General features: G+C 39.1%; 1 protein-coding gene and 1 long non-coding RNA gene across 14 annotated transcripts in view; one reads left to right on the plus strand and one right to left on the minus strand.

Moving 5' to 3' along the window:
* TSC22D1 (TSC22 domain family member 1) overlaps positions 1-19,113 on the plus strand; it is a 135,830-nt gene that overhangs the window by 93,713 nt on the left and 23,004 nt on the right. Inside the window, exon 2 of one of the 13 annotated variants that reach the window (XM_043533100.1) lies at positions 3,635-3,725. The exons of 8 other annotated variants lie outside the window; for them this stretch is intronic. In XM_043533100.1, the coding sequence (XP_043389035.1) occupies positions 3,635-3,722 (88 nt within the window). In that variant the 3' untranslated portion in view covers positions 3,723-3,725. Of the gene's footprint in view, positions 1-1,716; positions 3,726-10,845; positions 10,889-19,113 lie in introns of those variants that run through there. 4 more of the 13 variants (XM_043533117.1, XM_043533141.1, XM_027823741.3 and 1 more) reach the window with 4 other exon arrangements.
* LOC119565767 lies at positions 3,356-14,498 on the minus strand. Its single transcript, XR_005224648.2, has 3 exons — positions 13,792-14,498; positions 10,839-10,911; positions 3,356-9,339 (listed from the first exon to the last, which is right to left on the minus strand). It is a non-coding gene; the product is annotated as an uncharacterized LOC119565767 (long non-coding RNA).

Below are 19,113 nucleotides of genomic sequence, written 5' to 3' on the forward strand. Positions count from 1 at the left end.
AAATAGATTTGAGCCAGGGCACACTTGTATACCTTCTCCTGCTTTACTTGTCTAATGCAAGCCATAGTAATCTGTATAGTATGCAGGATACAAATATACAGGACGTGCAACGTGAAACAGTTTTAATGTTGTAGGACAGATTTTAACTTTTGGAATGTTGTGACTCTTGTGGGCTTGACTCCTCAATCCTTAATGTTGATAGCTGTTTTGCATCTGTATGTGCAAGGTTGCAGACTACAATGAAGACCATAATTAGCACTGGTGAGGAAATGATTCTCCTCCCACTCCCCCCATGAAAAAATTCAATAAACAGTTTATTTCACTGAAACTTTTTTCACTTTTCAGGATTTAATTGAAAAACCATTATTTTTCAACAAAACTCCTGTACTTTTTGATCTTTCTGATTTTTAGAAAAGATGTTTCCTATCACACTCATTTTGATTGAGAATGTTTGACCAGGTGTAACTGAATTTCAGCATGCCATACAAAAGTTAATCTTAACCCTGAGATGTTCAACCAAGCTTAATGAAGAAATTTCAACCTCTTAACATCTTTTGTTTGTCCACAATATCCTCCCAGATGTAAAATGTGTCTCCAAAACTTAAACATAAATTTGTCTTTGATTTCTGTCTTAGAGCAGTTAAAATTCCCTACTTCATGCAGCTTTTTCTTTTAGAACAGGTTTCAGAGCCACTTGACAATATATTCCCGTTGTGGCTTTTTTTTTTTTACAAAGGACTGATTTGAATGGAAGTGGATGGGTTAAGAATATGAAGTTGATTTAGATTTCAGGGTTTTTGGTTGTTTTTTGGCAGAATGAGGGGGCAGGTTGATGCCGGGGATTAGAACTTTTGAGTTTGGTCAATTGGTTTTTGGGTTTTTTTAAGTTTGGTTTGTGTGAGAGCCTGGAACTTGTGTAGATGATTTTGTAAATTGAAATATGCTTGAAATTGAAAGGATCAGTTTGTCTTGAGTATCCATGTCTTGAGTTTGTCTTTTAACTCAGCATTCTCTATTAACCAGCAGTATGGTATATGGTCCACTGTAACGCTCACTGGTTGTGCATGAAGACCTGGTTGACCACATAAGGCTGGCTCTCCTCTTTGTGTCCACATACTGTGACAAGTGCTCAAGTTCTTTATTGTGAAGAAGAGCCTAGGATACTCTGAAAGGAGCTGGAAACTAGAAGAACCCAGCTTATCTGTCTCTGCTTTGAGGCTACTGCAACATAAGAGGAGTAGAGGGAATAGCAGTATTAGTGAGACTAGTGCTGCCAGCTATGAACAGAGCAGCAATGTTCAGAGAAGCAGGAAAACAAAAGGGCTGGATATCTGGGCATCATATACAGAGGGAAGGCAAGTGGCTAGAAATCATATGCAGTGTTTGGTTCTTTTCTCCTTTCTAAACACTTTTTTCCATGTAATCAGTGTGTATCACGAGGCTATTACCTGATCACAGGCAAGAGATAGTTTTCATAAGACTTTCTCTGTTAAGGGGTGGCCCTCATTGTGAAAAAAACCCCAGGAACACCTTTTTATAAAGTACTCAGATCCAGATGTAGCACTGGTTTAGTTTGGAATGAGTGGATTTTGTTGGAGCATTTGCTTTGTGATTTAGTAGTCAACATATCTTTTTTTTTTTTTTTTCAAATAAGATTCTCAGCAGATGTGTTTTCTAACTTGACTAATGTGTTTGCGTATCTCAGAGGATCATCCTTAGCTGATCATAGAGCATGTATGTTGAAATTTAATTAGTGAAAATGCATGATTTATTTTGTTCATAAAAAAGCAGTTGTGAATTAGTATGAGTGTCACTGTATCTCTTTATTCCTAGATATAAAATGTGCAGCCTGTTTTCAATTACTGTATAATTAAGTTTGTAATTGGACTGAATGTTAGATTTGTATATGTTGTTGGGCATCTTAGATATTGTAGTTATAATTTAATTTTACTTTTTTCCCCTTCCCTCCTATGTCTGCTTATCCTTTTTGGAATGTGGTTCTTCAACAATCGTGATGTACTTCTGACACAGGTAAATACTTTTTTAATTACCAATATTTATTGAATGTAATCTCTGCTTGGAGAGTGTACAAACAGGCTTTAATAAGACAAAACAGTTCAGTCGTGGATAATACACTGGATAAATTCAATCATAAGGTGATGCTGATATCATCACAATTGGCTGTTAAAGGTAACCTGCAAAGAAAAATGGCCTAAAAGTTCCCTTCCCTACCAATTCCTCTACCTCCACCTCAGAAAAGTGACGGCGGCTGTTTCTTTCCCCACCAACATCAGAAATTTAAGTCTTGTATTCCCTGGAAGACTTTATGGTACCTACATAAATGGTGAATTATGACTTCACAAATCAAAGAGCCCAGAGACTTAGGGCTTTAGTACCTACCAGTAGAGTTAGTGGCAGTAACTCCCCTCCCCCCAACCCCAAGTGTGGATGCAGTTATACGGATATTAAAAAGCTTATACTAGTGTGGTTTATTCCAGTTCAGGAACTGAAATAAACTATACCAACATAGGGCACCTTTATCCCAGTGTAACTGTCAGCAAAAAATTCACACACCCCTAAACCAACATAATTACAACATATTTTACACATGTACATGTGTAAGTGTAGATCAGGCCAATTGAGAGAGGATACCTTTTAACAACACTTTGGGGTTTAACACCTATTAAACTAGAATGTTGAATTACCATTTTGGACAAAACGTTTGTTAGCAACTTTATATCTTGCCCCTTCAGTTAAGTTGTGAGTTCACAATGTCCATGTTCTGAGACCTTCAAAAGATGCTTCAGCTAAACTAAAAAAGACAAGTCTTAAATCCTTTGGTTTTAAATTAAAAGATAAGTTGGGGAAAACTTTTTTTTGGTGGGGGAAAGCTATCAGGCCGACTTCATATAAAATAAACTAAGAAAAGGACAAGCCCAACTCTTTCAAAATCTTTTGCAGATTACCTTTAAAATTGATGGAAAATGTATTTTAGGGATGAATTTGCACGAGGAGCTGCAGGGAATTCCTATTACCTTTTTAGTAAGGTGAAACAAACTTTGGTAAAACTTGGACCTCATCTGCAGACACTACCAGTATAGTGTTTACTATCATGAATAGCCCCATTAGCGTCAGTGCTACTATATGCATTAGTAAACAATATAACCAGTAAGGCCATGTCTACACTACCACTTATGTTGGCAAAACTTACGTATCTCATGGGTGTGAAAAAAACCCACACCCCAGAGTGACAAAGTTATGCTGGCATGAGTGGTAGGATGCACGGCGCTAGGTTGGCGGGAGAGCTTCTCCCGCTGACATAGCTGCCGCTGCTTGTTGGGGGTGGCTTAATTACATTGATGGGAGACCTCTCTCCTGTTGGAATAGAGCAGCTACACGAGAGATCTTGCAGCAGTGCAGCTGCACCAGTGCAGTTGCAAACTCCAGTGTAGATATAGCCGAAGTTTTTGCAGATTCAGACCCTTTAATTGTATCTTTTCCCCTCTGCACATGCATATTAAAAGAACTCCACAGCCTGGAATTCTGTGTTCAATGCCCCAAATAACCTTAATAAGAGAGGCAAGCAGCAGATTTATTATCTAGAATATATGTTGTTTTGTTTTTAACTTTTCAGGTTTGTGAAGTCTAGGTTTCCCAATTCCTTTTGGAGGAATGTCACAATATACATTCTGCTGGTGGCTTCATACTGGAAAGCACTCTGAAAAGTGGGTTCTGTATCTAGCAGTAACATAGCTATTTTTAGAACAGTGTACTGTTTTGTAAATGTTTAGAAAAAATGCTGTTTTTGAAAACATTTAAAATTTGTACAGATTTTTCCAACAGTGTGCTAAGTAAACAGTCTGAAGGGCCTGAAAATTAAACCTTTAATGGCAAGATATGTTATCCATGGTGTTCAGTGGCAGATGTTAGACCATCAGCAGAATGTATCAGGAGAAGGAATTTAAAGCTACTGATACATGGCGATGTGGCCTTTGGATATAGAAAAAACAAAGGATGTTTTAAAATTACAAACCTACAGATTGCTTCTCTTAGAATGGGGCATTCAGAACATAATTATGAAAGGGATTTTTGGGGTGAGATAGGAAAGGGAGCATGCACACTTGTAAACTACCTTTAAATCTCTGAGCTGTGAATTATGTTAAATTGACTCAGTATTGTCCATTAACTATATTAGAATTAAATGTGATCTACTCAGAATTACAGAAAACAATATTAATATTAATGGCAATATATATAAAAGGGCGGGGGGGGACCTTTAAAATCAGCTGTATGCTCAGTGTCCCTATTTGGCCTTGGTTTTGGGGGCATTCAGTATATAATTCCAAAGTTAATGGATTTTTGTCAAGCCAATTTGCAAATTACCTTTTTAAAAGTCAGTTGATCTTCAGCAGCATAAGAACCTGTGACAGTTATGTATCACAAACACTTTTTAAAAAAAAAAACAACCTGATTTCTTTATACTGCTTAAGATGTTTGTGACATCTTTTGCAGAAGAAATGCCCAACTTCAGGTTCAGGTCTTGACAGGTAATGTAGAGAAGAACAACTGATTCTGAGCTGTTTGTGTTTTTAAAATTGGGTTTCCAGGGTGTATGTTTTGGCCCTTCATAAAAATGAATCAGCGTTGAAAATTTAAGCTATGTCTACACTTAAACTGGTACAGCAGCACAGTGCTTCAGCGTAGACACTCTCTACAGTGACAGGAGGGGTTCCCTGTCGTAGCTAATCCAACTGCCCAAGAATTCTTCCGTTGATCTACTACTGTCTACACTGGGGATTAAGTTGATTTAACGACGTCACTCGGGGTTGTGGAGTGACGTGGCCGGGTGACATAGCTGAGTTGACTTGACTTTTTTTAATGTAGACCTGGCCTTAGTGTTTAACTGGTGGCAGTAAAAGGAGAACTAGACAATGTTTAGATTACCTGTCCTGGCTTTTGCCACAAATTTCCTGTGAGACCTTGGGCAAGTCCCTTACTCTCTCCTTGCCTCAATTCACTGTAAAATGGGATAGTTGCACTTCCCTAATTCAGTGATGCTCATATAGTACAGTAAACAGGGCCAAAGTAGTACTCTGATTTTTTTGCTGGTGTGCTGTTAGATTATGAAAGTAGACCTTCTACAGTACCTGCTTTAAATAAAACTTCGAAGTTGACATGTTAGCAATGAGCAATTATGAGCTATGTTACCACAAACCCACATTAAAATATTTAATGGTGCTGACTGGAGAGATTATTGATGGTTTCTTACATGCTTCTAATTTAGACAAATAAGCTGAAATGATAAAAATTGTCAAATGTACAACAGACTCCACATATATTTAATAAACCAGAAAGATATAGATATAAGTATAAAACAAATACACCTCTGCCAACTGCTTCCTACAAAAAAAAATCATAATTTAATTTTTACTATAGCTTGGTTTATGTCTTCATAATAAATCATGGAAAGTTCAGCTTCCATCAGTACCAAACCTTCTGAAATATTGAGGGCCTGAACAGCTTTTATCTTTGGCATACACCTGATGATCCTGTCCAATAGTGATCATGACAGATGTGTAATGGGATATTGAACTGTTCACTCTTTGATATTCAGGCACCTTGAGAGAGAATTTACACCTTTATAACTTGATAAATTGATATTCATAAACCATTGAACCTTAATGTATAGACACTTCTAAAGGCATTTAGAGCTTGAAATCTGCATGTATTGTGATGCATTTTGCAGCTAGCTGTTCTGTGCAGTCTTCTTATTAAACGTTTCCACTATTGGCTAACCAAAGAGCAGACGTGTGAACAAAACTAGCTTCATCTAAAATGAGAAATACGCATTTTAAAGAGGACTAAAAATACTGCTGTACTTTTAGGTTGTCTGTACTAGACCCATTTCCTTAAAATTTCCCGCCATTGCTACCACTGATTCAGTAGCAGCAGTGGGAGGGGTAGTGTAGACTGCTTTTTGACCACCTTGTTGTTTAATGCTGCTCCAAACAGGTTGGTCACCTGGTGGTTAAAACAGCAGCAGCCACTAATGACTATTAACTCTGGTGCTCTCATTGTTGCTACAATGGTGGAGCTGCACTAGTGGCCAAGGGTTCTGAGAAAATAGGTCTAATGTAGGTAAGGCCTTCTTGGTTTCATTTCTGAGACAGCTGCTTGTTTCTTTAGTGCTATAAATTGGTCTGAGTTACTAATTTACCTACTGGGATACGTTTGATATTCAGCATTCAATTCTCTTTCTAAAATATACTATCTGTTTTGCTTTTCAGAAAAGGGACTTTATGTGTATAGATTTGTTTTTATACACACACAAGCTTTCATCCCAGTGTGCTGTCACTGCACCTGACTGAATCAAAATGTCTGTGTGGCCACAGGGGAATTGTGGGCTTTGCCAGTCATTCATACTGAGAACATAGTTTCTCTTCCTTCTCCTTTCTCTTTCCCAAGCAGCAATAGCTTCTACCTGACAAGGGACATCCCTCAAGCAGTAATATCTGACCTTTCGGTAGGCAAATCTTCATTGCTACTCCAGCCTCGGGCTAGCTGAATGCATGAAGCTCCCTCTGGAGCTGCTTAATGTCACTCTGATCAGTCCCCATGCACGTAGTTTCCTACCTTTATGGGAAGGAGTTCCCATTTATGGAGTATTTGTAATGAACCCCCTTTTCTTCCCCATGTCATGCTACATCCTGGCAGTCAGTGAGTAAAGGACATTGAAGCAGGAAGGGGAGCACTTGCCACACCAGCTGAGGAAGAGTGGGGAGCAGTGCTCCCCTAAGTCAGGGAGAGAGGGAGGAGTTCCACTATGTTTTTAGCAGAGGCAGGGGAGTTATATTTCAACCTCGAAAAGCATTGCAGCTGCATCTCACGCTGGTTTATATCCAGCTCCCTTCATCCCTCTCCCCTCTATCATTTCCCACCCCTTTTTTATATTTTGGCAGAGTTTGCTTTCTACTTTTCATTTGTTTTCTCCCTACCACCTTTCTCTGAGTTTTTGCCTATTCTTGTGCATTTTTTTTCTCCCTCAGTTCTGTCTCTCTCCCCTTCTCCCCGCTATTCTCCCCATCTCCCCGCTATTCCTCCCATCATTTCCTCCTCCCTCTCACCTCCTTATCCATCTCATTTCTCTCCCTCTTCGCTCCCCACTTCAGTCTCTTGCCCGTTCTTTCCTTTTTACATTTTCTCCGTCCTTTCCTTTTTCTCTTCCATCTCCACGCTCTTCTTCCTGTTCTTTCAGTTTGTAAAAGTGTAGCCAGGTGCGTTTGCTGTGGATGCTCTGACATAATATTAAGATTCCCGTAAATACAATGAAACTGCTCAACACCCTTAATAATCAGCTGCTCACAAGATAAACAGAATCACTTCTATAAAATACAGTTACAGCCTGCAATCCCTCCACCCAGTCCTGATTCTGTAGCCCTTACTTACATGCATGGTTCCATTGACTTCAACAGAATTGGCCTCATGAAGAAGGGTTGTGAGATTGAGGCCTGAATTCCTGATTAAAAAGAGGGGCCTTTTCTGGAAGGATAACAAAATACGAGCTCCTTTGGATAGAGTGAAAGTGAATATCAGAGTCAAAGGTCTTGACAGAGAATACTTTGACAGGAGATATTCCTTTAAAAATTTTCCCCTTTTGTTACGTAAGCAAATAGAAAAATTGAAGATTGTGAATGTCTCCTTTTCTGAAATTTTTACGTAACCATATGCAATGTAGATGGATGTAGAGAGAGATACAAATGAAATCTGTATTCATCAGGACCTAGGAATTCACGCCTGGGTATAATAAAAATAGAAAAGTCCTTTATACATGTAGAATGTGTTAGATCAGCTAAATGTTCTTGAGGTAAGTACATGGAACCTGTACTTAATGTAGCAAAGAGCCTTTAAAGGGTAATATATCTATATGATCAGTGCACATCAGCTGATGTGGCTGAAACATTCATGGTGGAACATTCATATCATAGAAAAAGGCTCTCAAACTCTATGTGAATGCTTAAAATCCTTTTATGAAATCTGTATTCTTTATTTTATCAGTATTGACATGACTGTCCCATTATTTCTATTTCCTTATCTAGCCATTACATATAACCTTACTGCATATTCTAAAAAAGTCTAAACAAATCAGTATATTTTATTACCCTCGTAATAGTGCCCTCAGAGCCCTGAAATCTGTTTGTTTGTGCATCAGCTCTAAAATGCCAGACTGGGGCTCCATTGTGCTAGACGTCATGGAAATATATAGAAGAAATGGTTCTGTCCTGCAGAACTTACAAACTAAGTGGACAAGACCGAGGGGGTGGGGTGGGGGAGATATACAAGCAGAGTGATCAGAGTAATGGTTGGCAAAATCTTCTTTGTTCCACAGTTCTTTAAGCAGAGAGGGGTGTTGGCATTTTTGCCTTTATGTAACACAGACACAGCCCACCTATGAAAAATTAATTCCTGGGTGTGGTAAAGAAACTAAATTCTGCTTGGCCTCAAAACCGACTTGCATGGCTTTGAAATCTTAGGGGTATACACAAATGTTGATTAAATGGGGCTATATTACACACCCCATACAGTGTTGCAATTGTTGTAGTTTTTGTGCATGTAAAAACTCAAAGGTAATGTTGCATTGATTAATATAGATGTATTTACTTAGCTGTTTTTTTAAAGAGATGGAAAAGGAGGTTTGCTTGTCTGAATTTGTGATACTGAAATTACAGATAGCATTCAAATTTTGTGTCTTCTGGGTTTGAGTAACAATGTGAGCAGAAGTTGCAGGCAGGTCACCTTTATCCAGATGGCTATATCTGTCAAATACTGGTAAGAACATTGAAACTAAAATCTGAAGGAAAAAGGAAGCATGTAGCTGAATATCCTTCTGTACTGGTGACATTGTAGTCTTAAACATCACAAATCTTTCAAAGTGGTTTCATTTAACACGAACAGGAAGGGTAACACTGATAACTTAGATAGCACGGGGGTTAGGTGCTTTAGCCGTGTCCTAGATATATATGTTTCTAAAAGATCCCATAACTATGAGGAGCTTTGGGAAAGATGAGCAGTTTCCTGTCATGTTACCCTTTGGAACTTCTCTTAGAGGTAGGAACAAACTCATTGAAAGAGCTGCTTCATCCAGTCTAAGTGATCCTGCTAATGAGCAAATATCTTGTGGTGAATGGCTTTTGATTGTTAGCTCTATCAGCATGGACACCTTGGACCACATTCTTTGCAGGTTCAATTTAGCTCCACTGACTTACCTTTAACCCTTGCTAGGCGATCACCTTGAGGCCAATACAATCCTAGTTCCATGCATGGGTCTCACTCCTGATTCTGCTGCTGAGCAAAGGAGGAAGTCAAACAAGAAACAAATTTTTTGTTTTTATTTATTTTTAAAAAATTACCATTTTAATTTAATTATTTTTGAAAAAGGGTAACTTTTCATGAATATTTAAAAAATTTTAAACATCTCCATTGAGGGGGATTAAATATGTCTGTACTCTAAGAGTATATCTACACTACGTTTAGACACCCCCGGCTGCCCCATGCCAGCTGACTCGTGCTCGCAAGGCTTGGGCTGATGGCTAATGTCAAAGGAATTTTCCCTAGTAAGAACTGTAACTAATTCTTGTGTAAGTGTGGTGTGGCTAGCTCCTCCGAAATGGAGACGTTTCTAAATCTTGTCATAATGGAGCCTAGTCTGACTGTGCTGACTTTAGTCAGCATGTAACAACATGGGTCCGTCTCATACACTAGTCCTAACCCTCTAAATTGGGGACAACTGGTCATAACCCCATAAACATAGCTCAGATCGCACTGTGAATATGGTGAGAAAAATTAAAAACACAAATCTTTGTTCCTTTCTGATCTAACTACATATGCTCAAATTGGCTCAAATCCAGCTGTCCTCATGAAACGTAAATTGACAACCCCTCGTAGGAAGAAATGCCTAACTCTGGTGCTGTGCTGTGCTGGTCCAGGTTATCTAGTTCCATTGGTCTAGATTTCACAGGTGCTATGACCAAGTAAGATAATTTTCTTTTAGGACAGGGCAGGTAGGATAAAGAGGTCTTATCTATAGGTGGAAGGTGGGCAGAGTTAAGGTTGGTTTGTTAGAATCTTAAACGTAGTCCCACAGATTTTTTTTAAATCTAGGAATGTTTTAATGGGTGATAGTCCTTCAGGGTTCGGAATTTATCTTAATTTCTTTTGTTATACGTTTTCCTTAATTTTTTTGGAGGTTGGAGGAGGCAGAGTTTGGAGGGGGAGTGAATTTTTTTTCATGCTGTTGTACCTCAAACAGCTGAATAGATTTTGTTTGTAATTTCAGAGATTCCCGTCTCTTATCTTGCATTCATGAATGTTGTGGTACAGGTTCGGCTAGTTATACTGGTAGAATTTAAAGCATCCACAAAACTCCAACTGTGGTCCCTCAATGGGATTTACTTTATGTGGTAATTTTATCTTGATTACAGTTGGTTACAGATGTGTTTTTGCAAAATTGTAAGGTGTAGGGACTGTTTCAGATCTGACCTAGAAATTCTGATACATGTATTTTTTTTAGTGGCGAGGCTTGATAATTATAATTCATTATTTGGTGGTTTAGCCACAAAGGTAATGGACAGCATCCAGTTTATTCCGAATGAACCATCCAGAGTTCTGACCAAGCTCAGGATGGTTTTGCATTACGGACTTTTAAGCTTCAACAGGATTTATAAGTGAAATACATCTCGCATTTTGCAAACATCTGTACCAACAGCAGCCAAGAAAGAAATTTAAAATTAAATAGGATGTATGTAAATTTTTAATGCTTATTTAGCTGAAAGTTTTCTTACCGTTTAGATTTGGCTATCCACATTTTTGGAGATGAGGGGTGGAGAAGGGAAGGAGATGAGCAGAGGTGCATGCCTAGGGGACACAAGGGAGACTAAGTAATATCTCTCTCTTTTGTTTTGTTGGTTCTAATGCTGGATTGAATCATAGATCTCTTCTGTAACTGAAGAATCAAGAGTATTGATTGAAAATGTGGGAGTAGCAAAAGTTCAAGTGGGTGGGTTGTTTTGTTTTTCTTTTTCTTTTTTAAACTCACACCAAAAAAAAAGTGCTAGCACTGAGAATGAAACAGGTATTTCAGACATGCTTCCTGCTTTGGCATCTCTATGCTGGTTTCTGTTACAGTATCCTGGTTATGATCTATAAAGCAGTTATGGGCAGGATTCATCTTGGTTTTTCTGTCTTACTTTTCCTTCCTTTCTCCCTTAGTTTGCTTGCTTCAATCCTCCGAGCAGGGATCATTTCACTGCTTAGTTAAAATGAATGTCTTATGAAGCCAGAACCTTTTTCACGTAGTGCACTGCATTTTTTAAAAAAACCTTGCAGCATCTGAATATCAGAATTCCTAAACATTCTGTTAAAGTATATCTTGCAGATTTCACTTTGCAATAAAATTAAAATATCAAGGAATACTAAAATGTTGAGACATAGCATGGATTAAATGTTCAATGTATTGTATTTCATGATTTAAGCTTGCTAGACTTTTTGAAGAAATAGTGTTTAGACACCTGTGTCAGTGCATAATTGCATAACATGCTTTTGGGATTCTAAATGATTGTGGTTTATTGGTGGATATCAGTCCCAAATCATCTGTTTTGTTAATGAGACGTTTAAGGCTAAATATTAAGGATTATTTTTTATTCAGTTAAGAACCACCAAAAGGGCTCAAGTGGTTTGTTTTAATGTTTTCTGTCTCTTAAAGTGCTGATGTTTGCAATAGAATTTTAAATTCATTGTTAGTTTGTTGCTTCACATCAAAACTGATGTTTTATTAGAAAGCTGTTATCTTATTTCTTTAGAATGAAAATTAGCTTGCCTTCCACTTGATGCTTTTCAATATAATAATGTCTGAATTTCTCAAAAAGCCATGTTTGTCTGTAGTACATGGAAGTGAAACCTGATAGTGATTGTTATCTAAACGTGTTTACTACACATGGGTACTGCAGCTAACTCATTGATGCGTATCACACTCAGGAGTTCATGCTTGAACTGTTAATTTCACTGAGATTGACGCAAACAGTAAACTTCCCTAGTCGAATGACAATTTTGGCAAAAAACAAAACTCTCGTGTACAATGGGTGTAACATCTTGATCCACCGTATCTATTCTTGAGATGTGACATCCACTGAGGAAAATAAATTAAAAACGTTAGGTACCCTGACAGTACCATGCACTAAATCTTGTTTTTGTATCGTTCAAGGCTAACTTGCCTATATCTGACATCCTAGTGTACCCACAGTAGTAATTCATCTGTGTGCAAACTGTCACTTTATATAAACAGCCAGAATGGTTCAGGACAAAAGAGGAGAAACATAGCTTGGTGATGAATTCTTGAATCTGACAGAGGAAGAAAGAAGATCCTTGTACTTGAGGCATTTTCAGTTGTAGCTAGAGGCTGTTTTTCAAAGCAGTAAAAAATGTTCCATCACTTAGTTAACCCGGCTGATTTAAGATTTCTTCTTAGTTTCTATTATCTGTAAATTGTTGACCTTCACATACTGAGTGTAGAGAATCCCAGCACTGAGCAATACTTCTAATTAGTTGAACACATATTGCAACTTGAATTGGGAAATTTATGGGAATGTTCAGAAGAAAAATCCCCTATCCTATTCTCAGAGCAGCCCTACTGTAACCAGTTACGGGTGTTTAAAATAGAAGTCAGTCTCAACATGGTAACTAATGAACCCTTCTCAAGTTTTAATCTGTCTTTAGTTTTATGAAGTTGACATATAAGGTAAATAAAATAGACTCCATTGGAGACAGAACAATTCCAGTAATTAGAAAGTAATGGATCAGAATTATTAACAGATTGTACGCTGACAACATGTAGAGAATGCATTGCTCAAGACCAGCTTAGAATTAGCTGGTGAAATGTTTAAGAGGTGATTGGAAGTGGGGATGGAGGAAGAAGAATCGGTAATATTGTTTGTGCGCGCGCGCGTGCAGGGGGGGAGGCATGGCTGTTTGTTTGAGCCTGAACAGTGTGCCCAGTGCTGTACAGTATGGAGAGGGGGTGTGGTGTAATGGGCATTTCATGGAATACGAGCAAAAAATCTCCCTATAACACATCTGTTAAATGTTCATTGCCAAGCTGACTATGTCATGGATCTAGTTAGCAGCAACAGCGAGAATTATAAGGATTGAAATTGCAAGATCAGAAGTTGCATGTTTTTAGCACAGATGTAGGGCCTCTCTAAAGCCTTTAGTGTCACCTGCAAAATTTAAGTTTTCATTTATATAACCGTTCTAGCCCTTCTGACTGTGAAGAGAGTTGTTTTTGAGCTAGTGAAATACTGCCTGTCAGACAAAATGAGATGATAGGTCTGAGTGTGACCACCCCATTTATCTCAATGGAGTGTTAACTCTGGAGGCCAGGGATAGCAGTGTCAGCAATGCCTACATCACTAGCTTGATATGTCTGTTTAAATTATAAGCAATGTGCTTTATCCAAAGGGATGGAAAGCATTTAAAGAGACACAATAAAAAGGCTGTCAACTTTATAGATGTCAAATAAGCATATTTTATCCAAGAGTTGTAAAATGTATTCACCCAGGCAAGTAGGAAGCTTGTGAAGTGTTGCCCAAAGAATTCTCTCACCAACCCTCTGGAAAAGCTATAGGCTGGCCCAGTAGCTAGTGTCCCCCCTCTAGCTCACTAGTAGAGTACACCCCCATTATAACAGAACACCGAGGGGAGGGGTAGAGTAGCAAAGACAACCCTCGCCCCTGCTCTTACCCTTTGGATCCTTGTTGCAGCCTGGAACGTGTAAGGTAAAAATTAAGTAGCAGAGAAATTTCCTCTCTTCCAGCGGCCATAGAGGATCTGGTGGAGGGAAGCGGCTTCATGTAGCTCAGACACCTACTTGCTGGAGACTGATGCACAAAATGAAGCCCTTAAGATCGATCCAGGGATTGTACCCTGACAGGAATCCCGGCACTCTCCTTTGTCCAGCAGCTTGGTAGCAGAAGTTTGGATTCTCACATAGGCATTGTCCCTGGTCACTGTCCCCCACACACAACCTCTCATGTTTATTTGTGTTCAATGGTTTCAGGTGTCCTCCACATACAGCAGATTTGACAGAAGTATGAGAGAAGATTGATGGGGTGATTTAGGAAAGAATAATAAAGTGTTGGAGAAGTGGGAGCAGAAAGGAGAGGGGAAATAGAGAGGAAGAAGTAGAATACATGGTAAGTAGAACACAAAGGAAAAGAAAGATATAAAGGTGGGATAGAGGGAAGGAAGGCACACTTGACATGTGAAGCTGCTGATGGCCCTTATTCCCCAGGTGTGGACTGTGGCCACAGTCTGATCAAAGGATAGATACCATCAAGTAATCCATCCCCTGTCACCAACTCCAACAGCTGGCAGTCAGAGGCTTAGGGATACCCAGAGCATGGGGTTGCATCCCTGAGCATCTTGACATAGTCATTGATGGACCAAGCCTCCATGAACTTATCTAATTTTTTTTTTAACCCAGTTATACTTTTTCAACATCCCCTGGCAAGGAGTTCCACATGGTGACTGTGTGTTGCACGAAGAAGTACTTCCTTTTGTTTGTTTTTAAACCTGCTGCCTATTAATTTCATTGAGTGCCCCCGGATTCTTGTGTCATGTGAAAGGATAAATTAAACTTCCGTATTCTTTCTCCACATCAGTCAAGATTTCATATACCTCTATCATAGGGCCCCCCCTTATCTCTTTTCCAAGCTGAACAGCCCCAATCTTTTTAATTTCTCTTCCTACAGAAATTGTTCCATACCCTTAATCATTTTTGTTGCCCTTTTGTTTACCTTTTGCAGTTCTAATATATTTTTTGATATAGAGCAACCAGAACTGCACGCAGTATTCAAAACGTAGATGTACATGGATTTATACAGTGGCATGATATTGACTGTCTTATCTCACTTTCCTTATGGTTCCTAACATTCTCTTAGCTTTGACTGCCACTGTGCACGGAGTGGATGTTTTCAAGAAACTACCCATAAGGACTCTAAGATCTTTCTTGAGTGGTAACAGCTGATTTAGACCCCCATTATTTTGTATGTATAGTTGGGATCATGTTTTCCAATATGCAGTACTTTGCATTTATCAATACTGAATTTCATCTGCTATTTTCTTGCTCAGTCACCAAATTTTGTGAGATCCCTTTGCAACTTTTCGCAATCTGCTATGGACTCAACTATCTTGACTAATTTTGTATTGTCTGCAAACTTTGCAACTTCACTGTTTGCTCGGTTTTCCGGATTGAGGCATGATTTCCCTTTATAAAAGCTATGATGATTCTCCCCAACAAATTGTGTTCATCTATGTGTCTGATAATTTTGATCTTTACTATAGTTGCATCTAATTTGCCCAGTATTGAAGTTAGGCTTACTGGCCTGTAACTGCTAGGATCGCCTCTAGAGTCTTTTTTTAAAAAAAAACTGACCTTACATTAGATATGCTCCAGTTATCTGGTACAGAAGCTGATTTAAGTGATAGGGTAAGCCCTTTTGTTTTTCAGTTTAAACTGATTTTTACTGAAAAATTCCCAGGTTTTACAAAAAAAATTTTTTTTCAGATTTTCGCCCTAGTTCCTAAGGAGTGGAAGATGGGAGGGATTAGCAAGGAAAGCTACCTTATTGAGGTCAGAACATGTAGGGATAAAGTGAGAAAGGTCAAAGTGTAGAGTTGGACCTTGCAAAGGGAATTAAAACCAATAGTAAAAGGTTCTATAGCCATATAAATAAGAAGAAAACAAAGAGAAAAAGTGGGACCGCTAAACACTGAGAATGGAGTGGAGGTTAAGGATAATCTAGGCATGGCCCAATATCTAAACAAATACTTTGCCTCAGTGTTTAATGAGGAGCGTAGGGATAATGGTAGGACCACAAATGGGAAGGAGGATATGGAGGTAGATATTACCACATCCGAGGTAGAAACCAAACTTGAACAGCTTAATGGGACTAAATCGAGGGGCCCAGATAATCTTCATCCAAGAATATTAAAGGAACTGGCACATGAAATTGCAAGCACATTAGCAAAAATTTTTAATGAATCTGTAAACTCAGGGGTTGTACCATATGACTGCAGAATTGCTAACATAGTTCCTATTTTTAAGAAAGGAAAAAAAGTGATCCGGGTAACTACAGGCCTGTTAATTTGATATCTGTAGTATGCACGGTCTTAGAAAAAATTTTTGTAGGAGAAAGTAGTTAAGGACATTGAGGTCAATGGTAATTGGGACAAAATACAACATGGTTTTACAAAAGGTAGATCATGTCAAACCAACTGATCTCCTTCTTTGAGAAGGTAACAGATTTTTTAGACAAAGGAAACGCAGTGGATCTAATTTACCTTGATTTCAGTAAGGCATTTGATATGGTTCCACATGGGGAGTTATTAGCTAAATTGGAAAAGATGGGGATCACTATGAAAATTGAAAGGCGGATGAGGAACTGGTTAAAGGGGAGACTGCAACGGGTCGCACTGAAAGGTGAACTGTCAGGCTGGAAGGAGGTTACTAGTGGAGTTCCTCAGGGATCGGTTTTGGAACCAATCTTATTTAATCTTTTTATTATTGACCTTTGCACAAAAAGTGGGAATGTACTAATAAAGTTTGCGGATGACATGAAGCTGGGAGGTATTGCCAATACAGAGAAGGACCGGGATATCATACAGGAATATCTGGATGACCTTGTAAACTGGAGTAATAGTAATAGAATGAAATTTAATAGTGAAAAGTGCAAGGTCATGCATTTAGGAATTAATAACAAGAATTTTTGTTATAAACTGGGGACGCATCACTTGGAAGTAACAGAGGAGGAGAAAGACCTCGGAGTATTGCTTGATTACAGGATGACTGAGCCTCCAATGTGATACGGCCGTGAAAAAAGCTAATGCGGTCTTGGGATGCATCAGGCGAGGTATTTCCAGTAGAGATAAGGAGGTGTTAGTACCATTATATAAGGCACTGGTGAGACCTCATCTGGAATATTGTGTGCAGTTCTGGTCTCCTATGTTTAAGAAAGATGAAATCAAACTGGAACAGGTACAGAGAAGGGCTACTAGGGTGATCCAAGGAATGGAAAACCTGTTTTATGAAAGGAGACTCAAAGAGCTTGGCTTGTTTAGCCTAACCAAAAGAAGGCTGAGGGGAGAGATGAATTCTGTCTATAAATATATCAGAGAGATAAATACCATGGAGGGAGAAGAATTATTTAAGCTCAGTACCAGTGTGGACACAAGAACAAATGGATATAAACTGGCCATCAGGAAGTTTAGACTTGAAATTAGATGAAGGTTTCTAACCATCAGAGGAGTGAAGTTTTGGAACAGCCTTCCAAGGGAAGCAGTGGGGGCAAAAGACATATCTGGCTTCAAGACTAAGCTTGATAAGTTTATGGAAGGGGTGATACGATGGGCTAGCCTAATTTTGGCAATTAATTGATCTTCAACTATTAGCGGTAGGTATGCCCAATGGCTTGTGATGGGATGTTAGATGGGGTCCGGTTCCCTCTCATTGGCTGGGTCTGAGGCCACAGCCTCTTTGAGCCGTGCCCCTCAGCGTTCCCTCCCCACCAGGGTAGGGTCCTGCGCCTCCGGTGTGGCACCCTCCCCAAGGTCACGGCGCAGTGCCCCTCTCTGGCTATGGGTCACAACCAGGGTGGTCTGGGGGTTGCTTGGCCAGTCCTATAAGTGTCCCCCCCATCAAAACCTCAGTGGGCAAATGGTGGTGCACCCCCATGTCCTTGGGGCCCTCCTTGGCCTGATGAGACACGAATGGGAGGGGAAGGCCACTCCCAATGGAGCGTCAGTGGTATGTGCGACAGGCCGATGCCCATTAGCGACGTCCACAACAGCTGTTTAAAGTGTTCGGGGGAGACCCATGGAAAGGACAAGTATAGAATCTTCGGTAGAGCAGTACTGCATGCTGCTAGATTGTGAACTCGGAGTCCACCTGTTGTTCAAGATGTGTTGCTCATGTCCATTCCATTACCTGCCCCCTGCAAAAAAACAAACAAACCCAATTTCTTTTGTTATGCTAGATTTGCTGTCAAACAGTAGTTCCTTTAAACTGGTGTGGATTCTTCAAACTGGGCCAGACTCTTGTCACCTGAGCAACCACACAGCCAACCTTGGATGACCCAACAGTAATACAAATAATAAATATACTGTGCCCTGTTTGAGGTTACCTGTTTGTGGGGCCTAATCAAATATATCCATATAGGGAAAACGTGTATGAAGGAAATATATAACATATATTGTCTAGTAGTTAAAGCACAATATTCTGATTCAAGAAGTTTACATTTTGTTCTCAAGTTTGTTACTGATATGCTGTGTGAATTTGGGCTCAATTTCATTTGTAAAGAGAGGAATAATAGTTAGTTGAAAGCGGTGTTAAGGTTAATTCCTTATCATTCGTAAAGTGCTTTGAGATCCTTCAGTGGAACCTATTCTGGAAGTGCAAATGATTATTACATTGCCCTGTAAGTTTGCTATCCTGCACCACTTTTAGTTTCTTGTCCTGGACTTCCCAGACAAACAAGCTAATTTCTGATTCTCGAGCTCATGCATAGAGCATAAATATGAGTTACATGTGACATCATTCAGTTTACTGTAACAAGTTGCAGTACTGTAAACTTTTTTACTAGAAGCATTATGCATGACCATATAAAGTATCACAAAATGTATCCGATGTTTCAAACCATTGCAGGATGATGATCAGGGATCCTAGAAATCTGTTTGCCACAGAAAAAAACAGAATTTACATTTTTACAGAGAATCTTTAGCTTTTACGTTTTGTGGAAAAAAAAAATTAAAGTTTACTGAAAGTATCCATGTCATTTACGCAATGCATACGACCTCCCCCTCTTGTTGATTTTTTTTTTGAATGTGCTTTAAATTTACAGTGGTAACGCGTTTAGTCAATCTAATTGGGACCAGGGACAGATTGAGTAATCAAAAATTGGGATAATCAGGAGAACTGGCAAAGAGCTTTCTATCCCTTATTTTAAGATGGCTGGCGGGGGGGCTTTGCCTGATTGCCTGAGCCCCAACCGCTGTCAGCCCTGGACA

Source organism: Chelonia mydas, chromosome 1, assembly GCF_015237465.2.
Source record: "Chelonia mydas isolate rCheMyd1 chromosome 1, rCheMyd1.pri.v2, whole genome shotgun sequence".
Lineage (NCBI taxonomy): Eukaryota > Metazoa > Chordata > Testudines > Cheloniidae > Chelonia > Chelonia mydas.